General features: G+C 43.7%; 1 protein-coding gene across 5 annotated transcripts in view; it reads left to right on the top strand.

Moving 5' to 3' along the window:
* LOC123762726 (vascular endothelial growth factor receptor kdr-like) overlaps positions 1-18,825 on the top strand; it is a 471,742-nt gene that overhangs the window by 282,111 nt on the left and 170,806 nt on the right. For all 5 annotated transcript variants that reach the window (XM_069332305.1, XM_069332302.1, XM_069332303.1 and 2 more), the window contains 3 exons: positions 3,776-3,978; positions 16,820-16,985; positions 18,011-18,136. In XM_069332305.1, the coding sequence (XP_069188406.1) occupies positions 3,776-3,978; positions 16,820-16,985; positions 18,011-18,136 (495 nt within the window). The remainder of the gene's footprint in view (positions 1-3,775; positions 3,979-16,819; positions 16,986-18,010; positions 18,137-18,825) is intronic.

Genomic DNA, 18,825 nt, shown 5'->3' with positions numbered 1-18,825 from the left:
CCAATTATTTCTTTCCAACACTAATCTTAAGCAAAACTACGCTTTATGCAGTAACACGTTTCTTAACTAAAATCACTCTTCACTTAACTAAAGATAGCCAAGTGTAACATCTGTATAACATCTGTAACATCTTAACTAAAATAACTCTTCGTTCCTTCGAAAATAGTCAAAGGAGTTATTCAACACTCTTCTTAACTAAAATAACTCTTCTTTACTTCGAACAAATAGTCAAATACATCATCTTTACATTATTTATTAACTAGTATTACCTTTTATGTAGTATTAAATTTAGTTAAATATTCTTTTTATCTTATATTAACTAAGGACACACTCAAATTATTTTAAGGTAACATCTTTTCATCATTTCTTTACTAAAATAACTCTTCTTTCGTTCCAAAAGTAGTCAAAAGAATCTTTCACCACTTTTTTAACTATCATTATGCACCGCTGAGTAAGAAAAAATAGTCAAAGGTAATTTCTAAGGAAACGTTACTCTCGGAGACATCTTTATGTATCAAATGATTCTCACATGTCATCTTTAGTCTCCAATGACACACTTAAAGACATCAATGTTACACTCAGATACGTCAGAGTTATTCTTATAGACATCAAAGTTATTATCAGAATCAAAAAGGTTACAAGTAATCCAAAGGTAATCTCGTAAACATTATGAATAATAAAATATAAATAAATGTTTATTTAGGTAAGGTACATACAAGAGATTTTACAAAGACTGATCGTGTTATAGATAGAGCTAGTACATACAATGCCTAAAGCCACTATTACGCAAAGCGTTTCGGGCATATATACTCTTTAAGCATTAAAAGAAACTCTCTAAAATGGCAATAATACGTTCAGATATAATTTTATTATCATTTGCATTCTTTAAACAGTCTTTATATAAAAGAATTACTCTTTAGAGTTTCTTTGTGCATCAAATAATACTCCCACTCTAACAAACATCATTCTTCATTCAATAAATAAGTAGTCAAGGGGGTAACTTTTTTCGTAAACTTACCATTACTTTTTATGTAGTAATATAACTTACTAAAGCATGTCATTATGTAGTCGCTAACAACTTTAAATAATATCAAACTAAACATGTGCAACTTTATGTACTAATAAACTTATGCATCATGTATAAATGAGTAAAACAACTATCTTTTATGTAGTAGTCACAGTTCCACTAAGAAATTTACAATCAAAACTTGTAATTAACATTTATTATGACACAAAATACCTCATCTCTCTGCAACATATCTATCATTTATTATTTACGTAAGTTTCTTAACATAACATAGCCTACCTGATGTACCTTACCAACCCTGACCTGACCTAACTTACATAACTTAGGAAGTTAACTTACGTATTCCAATTTACATATCCTCACCTGCCTGATAGAACTTACACAACCTATCCTACCTGACATAACTTATCCATCCTAACTTGGTCTAACTCACATTACTTAATAATGTAACTTACCTAACCTATCCTACTGACATAACTTACCTCTCCAAACATAACTTATATAGCTTACCAAACCTAACTTAAAGGGGGCATCAGTTCCAGATATGCCAAAAATATGCAATAAATAAAAACTAGTTCGATTTCAATCAAACTTTTTTGACTAGTTGTATATAAAAAGGGCTTCATCTGGTCCATCGTAGTATAAATACAAAGGGAGAAAAAAAATATTGAATTATGTGTCATTAATTTTCCAAAATGGACAAAAATTAACATCAAACACAAGTGTCAACGGAAACCATGTCTATGACTCTCGGCTATCACACTATCATATAATAAAAATATTTAATAATTAGTTTTATCCAAAAAACAAAAAATAGTTAAAAAAAATTATCTTTTTTTTTTCTCTTATTTGTTTATTGGACAATTTGCATGACACTTATACACCTGACTGCACGTAAGCCTATCTGTAAGGGTGCCAATTTTGGAGGAAATTGGTTCATGACAACCTCAGCCACAGATGGCAGCACCTTAGACTTTAATTTTTAATTATTTATTTTTCAAGTAACATAAACGTAGTCCCTACTCTCAAATTTTTATTCAATTTACATGAAACTTACACCTTATATGTAAAGTTTGTCTCTAAAATTATTTGCCAGCGTTTTTTCCTAAGTACATTTATTGATTATATAAGCAAATAAACATGATATATTTGCATAATTTTGGGGTCGAACTTTGACTATTTGTATTAGTAAAACTAAACATATTTTGGAAAATCCGTGGCAAAAGATCCTTTATTATATGTTAATGAGTCAGAAGAGTGTCACAGAATGATTATATTTGAAACTTGTGGCTGTAACAACTTGCTGAAAAATGTGTAATATTCGTTAAAAAAAAACACACAAAAAGTATATCTCCCTTTCTATTTAGGCTGCAGTACTGAAACTTGGAACAATTGCAGTCCTTTGCATATAGAACTGGTCAAAAAAGATTTGTTGACATTGAATAAAGTTTAAAAATAACATAATTTAATTAAAGCATCATCTTATTCTCTCTGAAACATAAACTCATTTATTTACACAGACAACATTCTTTTACCCTTACAGAGACAAACCTGAACTTTCATACCTTATGTACGAAACATGTAGAAACTTACACACGTATAATTACATTCACAAACACAGATTTGTACATGCACACATTCTCTCAGTTCATTAATTTCTCTCTTTCTCGAACTGCACAAAATCCATAAACTTAGTTAAACATGTAAATACATTTATGTGCTAACACAGATCATATGCACTCTTAGACCAACTAGCACAACTCTTACAAACACTTAGACACTTTGAGAAACTCTTACACAAACACTAATTTCAGAACATTACACAAACACACATTCAACTATTTAACTATCTTCGCCCATTCTTATTATCGTGGTGCTACATAGCCTTCCCAGTTTGGTGCCTTCTTTTGATAATTACTTACTTATTACTTAATTACTTATCATGTCCCTCTGTTCTCCTTTCAATCTCTATTATTCTTGGTAAAGTGTTATTTGAGCATCTTTCCCTAATCTAATCCAAAAAAAACTCTAACCTAACCTATTCTTAATCCCATATATTTTTCCTTGTACACCAACCAATCAGCATTTTATGTACATCTTAGCTTAACACACCCTTCCTAACCTTTACTTATTTTATATTTCCTCATACTTTTTAAATTGTTTATAGGAAAGTCTATGACATCTAGTCTTTACATACTTTTTAATACATTTATCAAAGTAAGTCTTCTCATTTATCTCTCTTATGCTTAAGTCCCAAGCATAGGGTACATTTATTCAATAACCTATATTAAGTATATATTTTTCACCAATTAATACATTAAAGTTACACATCTTATCAGCTGTATATATGTTTCTTGCTGGACATTCATGTTTATCAATCTGTGTTTCAAATACATCTGTTACATTTTCATATGATTTTGTTAAAGATGTTTAAGCATTATCAAGGGATATTTGTTAAAGAAGGGGTCTTTATGCATTTCAAGGGTTAATTGTTCAAATGGATTACCCAGGTCTATGAACGCGGCCAACACGTGTTGACGGAAGTCTCCTTCCACAAACTCTCCCAACACATGTCATCTGCAGTCTGTATCTTTCCTCCCAAAACCTGTGTGATGAACCATGTGTGTGTTTGCTATCTACACGATCCATTACCACTCTTAACACCTGTCGCTACCCCCCTCTGTGTGCTACTAACACCTGCCATTACCCCTCCGTGTGCCTGTTCCTAACACCTGTGCTCACCGGCAGAACATGAGGAGGTCCTGGACAGACCCACCGTAGAGGTCCCCGACGCCTGGCAGATCAACCGCGTAGCAACGGGGGAGAGTGAGGGCAATTACGACGTGCTGGAGGGCCGCCCGGTCAACCTCACCTGCACCTACGACATCAGCCGCTCATCCTCAGGGCAAAAGAAACTGATATGGTACATCCCCGAGAACATTAAGAATGAGGTAAGGAGTTCAAAGGTCTTTACAATTATTTTAAAGAAGGTTTTGAAAAAACTGAGAGTTGCATCTGAGTTCACATTGATATTTTGCTTTCAATTTTTATTTTTAAACATATTCTATATTAGGCTTTCAAAAATGGGGGTACCGTTCTCAATAGTGAAATGAAGAATATCAAGTAATTCTCATAATGTTTATCATTATTTATCGCTATGAACTCATCACAACTAACGTTGTAGTTAGGTCTGGCATCTCGCTGGACGGTCCTTTACAGCATTAATACACGGATAGTTGCGTTAGGTATTGTGGGGTAATAACTGTGTCACTAACAAATGAATAGCGTCCACCAGTAGATGCCTTTAAATAAAGACTGGTATCGGATTTACTTAGCTCCCGGTACCTGGTACATTACTACCCTTCCTCAGTCCAAGTCCATTCCATCCAGTGGCCGACCCCAAAGACGCATTAATCAATTTTAAAATTCTGTTCATTCAAAATAGGAATTTTCTCAAATATAAATTAATATGCAATTGACGATCACGAAACACTGATCATTTGTATGCAGAAAATCTGTGTCTGTGTCTCTGATTTTCTGCATAAATTAATATTATTATTATATATTTGCATATTGTACATATTTAGACATTGGTTAGGTGTTTAGATTCTGTTGGAGATTATTTGAATTTATAGTACGTGGGTGAAGCATTTACAGCGTTGTGGTTCGAACAAAATTCGTCAGCGAAGTACTTATTCCAGAAGTGTTCGGATGTCATCAGTTGTGAGTCGTGTGTAAACCGTTTTTCATTCATAAACAGCTGGGGTTTGGCGGGTCCATGGAATGCTCCATGACTTTGGGTCTGTTTAGAAGACGGGCTATACATTAACATGTCTTAATTCATTAGTATTCGATATGATGAGGAATGGAACCAATGCGGTATGTGCTCCCACACACACGCCTCAGACAACCAGGCCACGACATGGTCAAAAGGATCGCAACTTGTAGTTTTACTGGACACACGAGGGTTTCCTGAGGCCAGCAAACTGAAGGGGCCAGGTGCTTTTAAATTCGATATATTTTGATCAAAAATCGAAAAATATAGAAAAATTCTGTAAAAATCTCGTAGCTTCTGGCATAATTTGCAGGACAGTCTCGTCTGTTAATGTTATTTAATAATTTTTTTTTAAATAAATAACTACCCCCCCCCATCCGCAAAACTGTCCACCTTTGTCCTCTCGTCATCGCTGCCGTACCTGATTTTGTTCTAACAATCTGATTTTCCGGGAAAAATCTGAAAACTCTTTATATAAAATCCTTTTTTTTTGGTCGTTGGAGACTGGAGGCCAGAGGCAAGAGGAGGGTGTGTGTGTACTCACCTAGTTGTGCTTCCGGTGGTTGAGCTTTGGCTCTTTGGTCCCGCCTCTCAACCGTCAATCTACTGGTGTACAGATTCCTGAGCTTCTCCACCTCTATCATATCTACATTTGAAACTGTGTACGGAGTCAGCCTCCACCACATCACTTCCTAGTGCATTCCATTTACTAACTACTCTGACACAGAAAAAGTTCTTTCTAGTGTCTCTATGGCTCAGTTGGGTACTCAGCTTCCACCTGTGTCCCCTTGTGCGTGTATCACCCGTGTTAAATAATCCGTCCTTGTCTACCCTGTCAATTCCCCTTAGAATTTTATATGTGGTGATCATGTCTCCCCAAGCTCTTCTGTCTTCCAGCGACGTGAGGTGCAGTTCACACAGCCTTTCCTCATAACTCATGCTTCTTAGTTCTGGGACTAGCCTAGTGGCATACCTCTGAACTTTTTCCATCTTCATCTTGTGCTTGACAAGGTATGGGCTCCATGCTGGTGCTGCATACTCCAGGCTTGGGCTTACATATGGGGTATTCTGAATGATTCCTTACACAGGTTCCTGAAGGCAGTTCTGATGTTAGCCAGCCTCGCATATGCCGCCGATGTTATTCTTTTGATGTGGGCTTCAGGAGACAGGTTTGGTGTGATATCAACTCCTTGATCTTTCTCTCTGTCCGTTTCATGAAGGACTTCATCTCCCATTTGGTATCCTGTGTCTGGCCTATGTCCTCCGCCTAGTTTCATCACATAACATTTACTTGGTTGGACTTTAGTAGCCATTTGTTGGACCGGGAGGGCATGGGGTGATACGGGGGAAGGGACAGGGAAAGCTTGGGGTGAGAAGAGGAACAGGGAGGGCAAGGGGTGAGGGGAAATAGGGGTACAGGGAGGGTTCAGAGTAAGGGGGGGGTTTCTATTGGGAGGAAGATTGGGGTGTTGTTCTCTCCTCTGTGGTTACTGGGGTGCTGGTTGGGAGTTCCCCACTCCCCTCCGAGACTATTTAGTTAGGGGGTGTGGTTCTCCTCACCCCCTGCGCTTCCTACTTGCTTCTGCTGCCATTACTCTCTCTTCCCTCGTCATGTCTCTCTGGAGGAATAATTGCCTGTAACCACTCACATGATACAGATGGCTCTTCCTTGCTAGAATTCCCTCCTTTGGGATCTCATTTGCAAACATACTCTTTATTAGGCGATCTCTGTCCTTGTTGTACCAGCCTAGCCTGAAAACTTTCTCTATGCTTGGTCCATCCCTTTCCATCTGTAACCCCTGTAAGATCCCTCTCACTGCCTCATTTCCCTTATCAATCCATTCAGTCTTACTGGAGGCATTCTGTTCTTTAATGCCCACTACTACGACTGATCTTTTCCTCTCCAGCAGCTGACTAGTGCAGTTGTTTTTTCAGCTGCTGTTTCCAGCATGTGTGTTTACTAGTTGTGTTTACTAGTTGTGTTTTTGCGGGGGTTGAGCTTTGCTCTTTCGGCCCGCCTCTCAACTGTCAATCAACTGTTTACTAACTACTACTACTTTTTTTTTTTTTTTTCCACACCACACACACACACCCCAGGAAGCAGCCCGTGACAGCTGACTAACTCCCAGGTACCTATTTACTGCTAGGTAACAGGGGCACTTAGGGTGAAAGAAACTTTGCCCATTTGTTTCTGCCTCGTGCAGGAATCGAACCCGCACCACAGAATTACGAGTCCTGCGCGCTATCCACCAGGCTACGAGGCCCCATGTGTGTATGTGTGTCTGTTCCCATTCTAACCAGAGAACATCTGGAACTTCCATAACAAGGTCAGTTAATTTCATTACGGAGATGGGAGGAAACAGCCACAAGGGAGATCAAGGCCTTTTTGCCTGTCCGGGAGGAATACAGGGAGGGATCAGGTTTACCTTTCTTCCCGGAAGATAGGTCTGGTAATTTCAATGTGCAATGTGATAGACTCCGTTGTCTCGGGGAAAGGTAAGGAGGTGCGGTCGTAACAGTGAAGAGGATATTTGGCTGCTCACAGTGTATACAGAAGAGTGTGAAGGTAATGGGTATACGGTGAGCAAGAGAAGTATGAATGGGAACATGGGATGGAGACGCAGAGGAACGCCTACCACTTCAGACCCCGAAGGGTCAAGAGAAGCTGGTGAGCTGGTAGAGGTTTCAAGCTTTAAGACCTGGAAGTGGTTACAAAAGTGGGACCAAAAACGAATAATGGAGTAGAGGATTGCGACACATTAGACAAGCATAAATCATGTCAGAATAGAGGAAAAGGCGCCGAACTTGGTATCTGGCCTTGGGAGAAGGTATAACGTCTCGACGTTTCAGGCTTTTTCAAATTAAGTGTGAACATAGTTGAGAAAAGGCAAGGTAGGCATTACCACAGTTGATTCAGCATTCTTTGGGAAAAGAAGAACCAGACTTACAACGGCCGAGTTCGCTACACAAAGGCCATCTCGCTACTACTACAAGGTTCCATGCTTATATTTGTAGTAGTTATGGAAAGTTTGTAAATATTACATATTAATAAATCTGTAATTCCTCGTATTTTATGTGTGAGTAAGACAGACTGTCGTGTCTCTTTTGAACATCAATGAACTTATTTAATGCTTCATGCCAATCTCCAGTCCATAAAAAATACGTCGTCGTAACATAATGTCTTGGTTCCTATAAGATCCTGGCATTGTTCCTATAAGATCCTGGCATTGTTCCTGTGAGATCCTAGCATGATCCTCCCACTCTCCGTTGGGAATAGACGTTATTTCCATGCCGTCTTGTTGACAATTATTGTACATAAGCTGTATAAATGTCCTCCAATGAATGTGAAGTCAAAGGAACTGTAAGGTTGTCGTCGATGCGGATTAGATAAGTGAGGTTCGCCAAGCTGGATCCTCCTTCTTAGCGTGACATCTTGTAATGAAGTCATCTAAAACCACAATTTCTGCCACAGGGATTTATTTTTCCAGTTCACCAGAATGGTGGTTGGAATGTAGCTTGTGGGCCGCTAGCCAGGTTGTGCTACACATATCAAGAACACCGCTGCCTTAACTCGTCACCAGCTGGGACCTGTCATCTTGACAGGTGTCCTTCAGTCCTGTTGTCCAGGATCTCCTGATCGGTGTATTCAGGACTTATATCTATACACCAGATTGTATCTATATCCTTACATCAGATTGTATCTATATCCTTACATCAGATTGTATCTATATCCTTACACCAGAATGGTGAATCCATACACCAGATTGGTGTATGAGGTTCAGATATGCCTCAGCTGCTACTCTCTCGTCCCATATAATGATACTGACTAGCAATGTCAAGCTTTAGTGAGCGTCCAATGACAGTACCCGTTCCCATCATGCTGAGGGATGCCACTGCCTAATCCTGTGACTGGCTCTCATTCTTTCTTCAAATGATCTTTGCCATTTATGAAGCACATTCTAATTGCTCTGTGTTTAGTGGCATTTTCTCGCTGGTGATGAAAACGCTAGTTGCTGTGTTTCAGGGATAATGGCGCCCAGTCCAGAGACTGCTTTGGAATGTTTAAATGCACATTACTGCCTTAAGAAGACTCAAAAAACGTTGCAAATCTTAACCAGTTTTGCCAATATTAGTCATGGGACTCTGTGTGGCTGTGAGATCACCAGACTTTTACAGTGTCGGGGTGCAAGATCTACAGACAGGATCTGAGAGGAAGTGGGAAGATTCCTGCGCTCTTGGTCTGGGATCAGATCACCAGTTTAATCAGTTCCATGCTTTGTGAGGTGGTCACCTGGAGCTCTTGAGACTTGAAGTTGTACATAGAACTGGCAAGCAGGGGATGGAAGAATGGGGCGAGGGTGCAGAAATCTTAAGCTAGGAACTGGAGATGAGACGAAGAGGTGGAGATGAAAGGTCGGTGGCCCAACCACCGCGGATTTGATCTTGAGTAGAGTGCAGTAGAGCTGAGTGGGGCGTCATTTGTAGTGCACACAGGTGCTGGACTCGCTGGCAGTTGGTGGTAGTTAAAAGTTGATGTTCAGTGTTGGTGTTACAGTATTTCGTCAGTGGTCTTTTTTCTTGATGATTTCAGCAAACTCGGATCGTTGGTCTTGTTCTTGTTCTTGTCGATCGGCTTGATGGTCTAGCTTCGTGTTGTCATTGTGGTGCTGTCGCTGGAGGTTGATGGTGTAGTGTCGTGAAGGAAAGCGGCAGCTGAGTAGTGGGATTTCCATGAAGGTGGAGATGATGTTCCGACTGAGACTTCCTCATCCGATGAATCAGATGAATCAGAAGCAGAGGTGATGGATCTTGGAGGCCGAGTTCTTGATAGTTGAGTAACAGCAGCAGGTATAGAAGGTTCTGTGGATGGAGCTGTAGCAGATAGTGATGGATAAGAAAGTGTCGGCTTTTGGGTTGCTTCCGTTGCAGTAGTTGAAGGACTTGGTGTTGCAGCTGCAGTAGGTGCGGCGGCGTTCACAGTAATGTCTGAGACCGGGTCAGGAGCTGGAGAAAAACTCGTGGCTGAAGTTCTTTCTGATGGTGTACTCTTCCTCGGGTACAGTAAAGGTTGGGAGACCATTCGAAGTGTAGAGGGTATTCAGGATCCTCACGTATTCTTGGGGGTTGGAGCCAATGATCATACTAGCCACAGTTGTCAAAGCATATACTTTGCTATATATTGCTTGGGGTGAGATGGTGGTGGTGACAACTGGTTCAGTGAGGTGCTGGCGGACTTGGTGCTAAGCCCTCATTGGTTGGGTTGGTGGTGAGCAGTGGCTCTTCCTCCTCCCAGGAGCTCCGGAAAAAAGCCGGCTTGAAAATAGAAGGTCGTGGCGGCTTGTGATTGCTTGGGTATAGCTGAGTGCTGGAGCTGGTGCCGGTTGCAGAGGAGGATATGGTAGAGGAAGATTTGGCTTTTTCTTGGGTCTCCAGGTTGTTGATAACTTCTTGTATGTGGGGACATCGGTTGGAGATTGCAGGATGGTCGCCAGTGCAGAGAAGGCAGCGTGTTTTTTTCGATGTGCAGATAGAATAATGGTGATCCTTGGTGCAAATGCTGCATTTCTGGATGGCCTGTTGACACTTGTTGGTGGGATGGGAGTATTCGTAGCACCTGACGCACTAGTTGACTTTGTAGAATTTTTCCATCATCACTCGGATGATTGGATGTAGACTCTGTAGCAGAAGAAACCATCTGTGGCAATCTTGGTAGCCTGTTTCACAGTGGCGAAGGTGACCTTGAATGTGCGGCTGTTGCACATCAGAGTTTCATTTACGCACAAGCCTGGATTTTCTTTCTCGATGTTCTTCGCGATGTCTCCAGCGTCATCTGCTTCACGTTCCCGTTTCACGATCCACTGACTGAGCTCACTGACAAAAACAGACTGTGCAGCAAGGAGCTGACGTGGGAAATTGAGATGGAGGTGGTGCCGTTCGCGAATCGGGTATTCGTGATCAGATTGTCGACGTCATGCTCGATAGAGAAGTAGAATATGAAGTCTGTGGCTTCTTGGCTGATGTCGTTACTCAGCAAACACAGTACATTTGTGGACGTTTTGAAATGGTGCCACAAAGGTCATAAATGTCATAAATACGTATTTCTGACGTGCTTAAAACCATTAGAGATAACTAAAAACATATATTCTTGAGACACAGTTTTTAAAGATTTGTTTTAAAATTTAAAAATAATAGTGAATGCTATGGCAATATAATCTTTTCATGCTTTATATTTAAAAATAAAAAATTTTCAGTCAACATTTTTTTTACGTTCATGCTTACTGTCATGAACATAAATATAAAATATATATGACGTCAATGTAACGTTATTTACACGACATCATTACGTTATTATGATGTTATATAACGTATAATTCCTGTATGAAAACCAGAATATTATAATGAACTTTGTTTTAAACCTTTTAAAGTTATCATAAAACTTGGAATAAGACAGTAAGCATGCTTTATGAAAATATAGAAACAAATCACCAAAAACAATTTAACATAAAAACATAATCATAAAATAAATTAACTGCTTGCATGGGAGTTAATTGGAACTCTGTAACATTGCAAACATGAACCTTGAAGTACAAAGTGTATTTACCCATGAAGTTCTTTCCTAAATCTAAATTTTTCCAATTTATACACTTAGTTTCAAGTTCTGTTTTGTATTGTTACTTTTAATACCCTATTAATGTACACTGTATGTCCATTCTTATTATTATGTCATTCCATTATTAATGTATGTCCATTCATCCTATTGTACACCTCTTCCATATGTCACCCCTAAGTGTGGGAGAGTGTGAGAGGATGTGTAGGAGGGTGTGTAAGAATGAGAGTGTGGGCGAGTGAGTGAGAGTGTGGGCGAGTGAGTGAGAGTGTGGGCGAGTGAGTGAGAGTGTGGGCGAGTGAGTGAGAGTGTGGGCGAGTGAGTGAGAGTGTGGGCGAGTGAGTGAGAGTGTGGGTGAGTGAGTGAGAGTGTGGGTGAGTGAGTGAGAGTGTGGGTGAGTGAGAGATAGTCGGCCGCCTCCTGCCGCCGCCCGCCACCACCCACCGCCTCCTGCCGCCGCCCGCCACCACCCACTGCCTCCTGCCGCCGCCCGCCACCACCCACTGCCTCCTGCCGCCGCCCGCCACCACCCACCGCCTCTTGCCGCCGCCCGCCACCACCCACCGCCTCTTGCCGCCGCCCGCCACCACCCACTGCCTCCTGCCGCCGCCCGCCACCACCCACTGCCTCCTGCCGCCGCCCGCCACCACCCACCGCCTCTTGCCGCCGCCCGCCACCACCCACCGCCTCCTGCCGCCGCCCGCCACCACCCACTGCCTCCTGCCGCCGCCCGCCACCACCCACTGCCTCCTGCCGCCGCCCGCCACCACCCACTGCCTCCTGCCGCCGCCCGCCACCACCCACCGCCTCTTGCCGCCGCCCGCCACCACCCACCGCCTCTTGCCGCCGCCCGCCACCACCCACCGCCTCTTGCCGCCGCCCGCCACCACCCACCGCCTCTTGCCGCCGCCCGCCACCACCCACTGCCTCCTGCCGCCGCCCGCCACCACCCACTGCCTCCTGCCGCCGCCCGCCACCACCCACCGCCTCTTGCCGCCGCCCGCCACCACCCACCGCCTCTTGCCGCCGCCCGCCACCACCCACCGCCTCCTGCCACCACCCACCGCCTCCTGCCACCACCCACCACTGCCTGCCACCACCCGACCACCACCACCCGCCGCTGATCGCTGCCACCCACCACCACCCGCCCGCCGCTGCCCGCTACCACCCGCCGCTACTTGCCATCACCCGCCACCACCCGCCACTACTCGCCATCACCCGCCGCTACTCGCCATCACCCGCCGCCACTCACCACCAACCGCCACCGCCCGCCACTAAACAACCACTGCCCACTGCCCTCCGCCGCTGCCCGCTACCACCTGCCGCCACTCGCCACCGCCCACCACCGCCCGCCACCATCCGCCCGCCACCATCCGCCCGCCACCATCCGCCCGCCACCATCCGCCCGCCACCACCCGCCCGCCACCACCCGCCCGCCACCACCCACCCGCCATCACCCACCTGCCATCACCCGCCGCTCCCCACCACCACCTGCCACACCCGCCTACTACCACCCGCCACCGCCTGCCACCACCCACCACCACCCATCAATGCCTGCCAACATCTGCCACCACTGACCACCACCTGCCACGATCCACCGCCCGCCACGATCCACCGCCTGCCTCTACCCACCACCGCCCGCCACCGCCTGCCTAATAAATTATACCTAATAAATTCAATAATTAATAATCAGAATTAATGATTTAAAAACCTTTGCTCCAAAATGTTATATCATGACATTTAAAATACGTTCTATTAAAACGTTTTTACCTCACGTTTTATAATCGTCTTTACGAATTCTCAAAATACGTATTTTAAACGTAATTTAAAACGTGCTCAAAACAATGAAATGTCGTTTTTAGGACGTTTTGAAAATACGAAAATGTTTGGTGGCTAGTTGTCGCTTCCCCGACGTCCTTAAGTATCTTCAGGAGGGTTGTCTTGGAGAACGCATGCTCGTCGAGGGGCGTTCCCCGGACCTTGTAGCGTTTGTGACACATGGTAGTGGGAGGAAGAGCAGTCTAGACAGTGCTCTGATCGTCAATTCATATCACTGGAGAAGGCCTTCCGTCTCTTCCTGGTATAAAACACTAGGCTGGGAGTGGGGTCCGACCATCTAGAGTGAAGAGCAGAGCGAGAATCCACCTGGAGCTATGTCTGTCAAGGCCGTCCGCTGCCATGTGTGGGTCCTCTATAACCCTTGTAAACTCATTATATTGGGTTAGTTTGCCTATTATGTCTCTGCCAAATCATGTTCAAAGGTACCAACGACTATCTGCTCATTGTACGATGACACCAGTGGTTGTGCAGTGCAACCAACTAGACCTCTTTAATACCTTCTGGTTGTTGGGTATCTTACCTAATCCTTGAAAATGTGCCTTACTTTTTCACTGTGCGAAGCCTGGAGAGAATTCCTTTGTCTTTAGTCCTTACTGATCCATCAGTCTGTTTATGTGTCTCGGGGGCCACCGATCATGGCTTCAAGTTCTCTGCGTCTAAGACTTGTGCTATGACTTTTACTCGGAAGCGTGTCGTTCTTCGTCCCTCTTTGTCGCTTTATGGTCATCCCATTGTGTACAGGGATTCCGCAAAGTTCTTGGGGTTAGTCTTTGACACTCGTTTGTCTTGGTCAGCCCATATCTCTTGCCTCCGAGTTGAGTGCTCTAAGGCCCTTAACCTACTTAAGGTTTTGTCCCATACTTCTTGGGGAGCGGATAGACGCACGGTCCTCTATTTGCACTCCTCTCTCGTCCTGTCTAAACTCGATTATGGTTGCCCTGCTTACTCTTATGCTTCTCCTTCTACTCTTCGCCATCTTGATGCTTTGCACCATACTGGGTTGCGTCTCGGCTCTGGTGCCTTTCGTTCGACTCCCGCCCTCAGTTTGTATGTTGACACTGGCTTTCTCTCTCTTCAGGACCCCTGTGATCGCTACTGTCTTCGCTATCTTGCGCGGTCCTTACAACATCCTTCCTCTCGCCTCTGTCATGCTTTGACTTTTTCTCCTCTTGTAGCTCCTGTACCTCTTCATCGTCTCCCACTTTCTGTCCGGTTATCTCGCTTGCAGGATTCTCTTTCTGTTCATATTTCTAATGTTTCTCCTCATATTGTTCCTTCCTTACCTCCGTGGAGAGTCCCCCTTCCCAAGTTTTGTACGTCCTTGACTTGTCTTACTAAAGCCTTTACCCCTCCTAAAATTCTGAAAAGCCTCTTCCTTCAGCACTTTTCTTCACACTCCCACTCTATTTCCATCTTTACCGATGGGTCTAAGTCTGCGGACGGTGTGGGCTACTCTGTTGTTTTTCCTGACTGTACTTATATGTGTCACCTCCCTTCGGAGGCTAGCGTCTTTACGGCGGAACTTTATGCTATTCTCTACGCTCTCCGTCTCTTGCTTTCTCATTCTCATTCCTCCTTTGTGGTTGTAGTTGACTCTCGTAGTGCCCTCATGGCTCTTGGGTCCTTTAATCCTGTCCACCCAGTGGTCATCGAGATTCAGCAATGGCTGTTTCTTATTTCTAATAAATTTAAATCGGTAGAGTTTTGCTGGGTTCCCAGCCATATTGGTGTTTCTTTCAATGAGCGTGCGGATGCTGCCGCTAAGGAAGCTATCCGCTCTTGTCCCATCTCCCATAAAGGTCTTCCTTATTCCGACTTTTATCCTGTTATTCATTCCTCCATCCTTGCCCGTTGGCAGGGTTGTTGGTCCTCTGTGGTTAATAACAAGCTGCGTACTCTCAAATGTAGTGTGTCCCCGTGGCCTTCCTCCTGCCACCGTAACCGGCGGTGGGAAACTGCTTTGGCGCGGCTGCGGGTTGGCCATACTCGCTTAACCCACGGTCACTTAATGGAGCGCCGCCCTGCTCCTTATTGTCCGAATTGCGTTGTCCCTCTTACAGTTGTGCATATCCTTGTTGAATGTCCTGACTTCCAGGACGAGCGTGTGTCTTGCTTTCCGACCGTCCCTCGCGGTCACTTGTCCCTCGATAGAATTCTAGGTGAATCGGATACTTTTGATATCGTTCGCCTTATGCGTTTTTGTTCTCGTATTGGCTTTCTTGGTGATATTTACGCCCTCTGGTTATTTCGCACTTTGATGGTGCTACATAGCCTTCCCGGTTTGGTGCCTTCTTTTGATAATTACCTTACCTTATGTGTCTCGGGAACTTACTAGCTTGACTTCTTTATTGTGGTTAGTGGAGACATCGGTCTCCCTGCTGGAGGGCTACAGTCAAGTTCACCCAGGGAGAAGCACGACCACCAGCAGCTGCCTCCTCTCTCAGGAATGCCTTTTCATGTGCCTCTACCGCCACTGGAGTGTTCTCCTCGAGGTATTCTTATATTTCAAAGGAGCTTGTGAATCTGATTCACATTTTGCAGCTTCCAAACGGTATATAGTCGTACTGGCTTAGTGCTTTCTCCAAATAAATACCTTTCCTTTCTACTGTGACATTCTTCCCGGGCCTGGCTTTCCGTGGCGTCTCAGGGAGGGCACCGAGTTGCTTCCAGAAGGTTCGGGAGACCACTCTCTGTAGGTGGGGGTGAAAGGTGGCCTCCTCCACCTCGCCCAGTCATGCTTGTGTCCTCTCCCTCCGTACACAGTCAGGGGTTTGGGTTTCTGAATTCAGATAATTACATATCTCCAGTGAGGATGGAGTCTAGTATTTAGTGAGAATGGAAATTGGTATGATACAAAGGGGGGTTGGGGATATGGGGGTCGACCCTGACTCGCCAATTAATCTCTGAATCTCACCAATGATCCCTGAACAACCATTAATCACCTTGCCAAATTTGGTGAGGTTATGCCTAAGCTTATGGCCTCTGACCTCGAACAGACAGATCTTGTAAAAAATAATATGTTGTTAGAATGTTTCTGATGTAATTTATTATATCTTTTAAACATAATTATATAATTTAATACAACCAGCACCGAACATTTTTATCTCCAACGACTTCATGAATGGCAACACTGGGGACGACTCCACCATCAAGGGGGGCATTAGGGAGCCCGAATCCCCAGACTTGAGATTTTGCAAACTAAAGTTGTAAATGTAAAGTTTTTCATACTAATGAAAATCCAGACTTGGAATTTTTCACATTATTGGAATGAGTTCCATATAACATCACTTATAATGACTCTCTTTTATACTCCCATATTTAGACTCCCTATGGGGGTAGAAACATTGTCTAATCTAACTTAATATAACATTATACAAAACTATTCATTTGGCTCAGAAAGATCAAGAAACGCAAATAGCCGCCATGTTGAATTCAGCTCTAGCAACTGTCACATATGCACAGTGACACCAATTCTAAAAATAATCACAATCAAGCATTAATAAACAGTGATTGTGCACTTTGCAAGATTTCAGGTGAATTCAGGCACTGATCTTGTGTTTCGTTATTGCAGACAGGCAATCACAGGATCTACCGGGACAGTCAGTCTCAAAAGATGGTGACCCGCACTCACAAGATCATGCAAGCTGACCCGAACCACGACTCCGGAAACTACACTTGTAAAGTCAAGGTTCAGAACAAATTTAGTCCACCGAACGAAATTATTCTCAATGTCATACGTAAGCTTTAATTAATTAACACCTTTGTTCAAATTCCTACACCTGTTTACATTTATTGTAATTAGTTTATTATACACCCAAGGTAAACATTATCCACAATACTTAGATGAAGTTCATCTTGAACACAAACATAACATATAACACTTGCTGTTCCCAGAGGTACTTGTTTGTAGACAAACAACAAAACCCACGTATACATAATGGTAGTGACCAACCTTAGTGACCGTGGCTGTAGAGGAACGTGAAGGCCACGGTCTTCGTGAAGGCCACGGTCTCTAGTGACCGTGGCTGTAGAGGAACGTGAAGGCCACGGTCTCTAGTGACCGTGGCTGTAGAGGAACGTGAAGGTCACGGTCTCTAGTGACCGTGACTTATGAAGGGTTCACAATTACAATAGAGCATAACGAGCTCTTATACCAACCCTAGAGCTTGCTGACCAGAAGATTTAAGGTCCTGGAAGGACAGCTCATGTTTCCAGCTCCTGGAGTCAGACAATACCTTCCTCTGTCACTGGGTCTGCTGAACCCAGAGCTCAGTCAAGTCATACGTTAATGTCCAGTTTCTGCATTATCCATTGTATTCAAAAGGACAATTTGGCAGCTGAAAGTGAGGGTCAGTGTCGAGGTTATATTACTGTGGATTATATTCTGTTTATGGCCTCACTTGATGAGTCACTTTGAGTTCCACGAATACACTGAAAGTTCTCTTCTTCATTCGTAAAATTGTTGCAATAATCATTGTAAAATATATAATGGACTCATGATTATTTAAAAATAATGTTTATTCTTGGACACGACCTACCCATTGTGGACTGTTGAACAAGGCCTAGTTAATATGGACACTTGAACACAGCCTGGTCAATATGCACTGTTGAACGTGTCCTGGTCTATATTGAATGTTGAATACTGCCTGGTAAGCCAATATTAAACATAACAAGGACAGTTAATGGTACATATTAGACTAATAAGATCATTATGTGTGTAGTGTTTACCACAGACAGTCGTGTTTATTATTCCCGCCCTCAGGCAAGAACTCGGCCCACGTGCAGCTGAGGCTCGACCACCCCAACATTACCGACATGGTGGACAGCATTACTTGGCACGTGTACTTCCGTGCCTACCCGGAGCCTGTCTTCGTCTGGTACAAGGAAGGTAAGAACTAGTGTTGTTTGTTAGGCATTGTACCGTGTATGTGTTACCACCCGGGACGGTACTGGTATGATGTACCATTAAACCTGGACTCTTGGTATGTGTATTACCAGTCGAACATTTCACTGAACTGTGTCAAGGGCCTCAAATAAACACCAAAGGCTATGCTAAGATGCCCTCCGAGGACTAGAAGAAAGGCCCGGCCTCCAAGGAAATATTCTCAAAATTTAACCTGCATGGGATGATGTCCTCTTGTGCCTGGCACACATGGTATTTAAAATGGATGTAATTACTGACATTTATTATAAACTTAATCTCACACAGAAAATGGCAGTTCCTGTTTACATTTATATTACTTGCCAAGAACCCCCGTGGACAGAGAACGTGGCTTACGAAGACTCGCAGAGGCATGGCCAAAGCACTCGAGGTGAAGCACTGTCCATGAACATCTCTCTCGTAATCCCACGCGAACATGAACCCACAGGTTGTAGGTTAGCTGCAGGGCGGCACAACTTACAGTCGGCCAACGTATGTTGAAGCACACGTTGGTGGGATCAATCTTGCCTCTGCTCCCAATATCTAACTATATTCCCCCATACATTATCTATGGGGTTCATATCGCAGACTTTACTAGGCATCGTGCTCGAACTAGTATAGAGCCGCCGAATGCCGTTCACATGTTAACCCCCAGT

The sequence above is a fragment of the Procambarus clarkii genome, chromosome 27 (genome assembly GCF_040958095.1).
Source record: "Procambarus clarkii isolate CNS0578487 chromosome 27, FALCON_Pclarkii_2.0, whole genome shotgun sequence".
NCBI lineage: Eukaryota > Metazoa > Arthropoda > Malacostraca > Decapoda > Cambaridae > Procambarus > Procambarus clarkii.
Note: the sequence above shows the minus strand (reverse complement) of the source record. Positions and strands in the feature narration are given on the sequence as shown.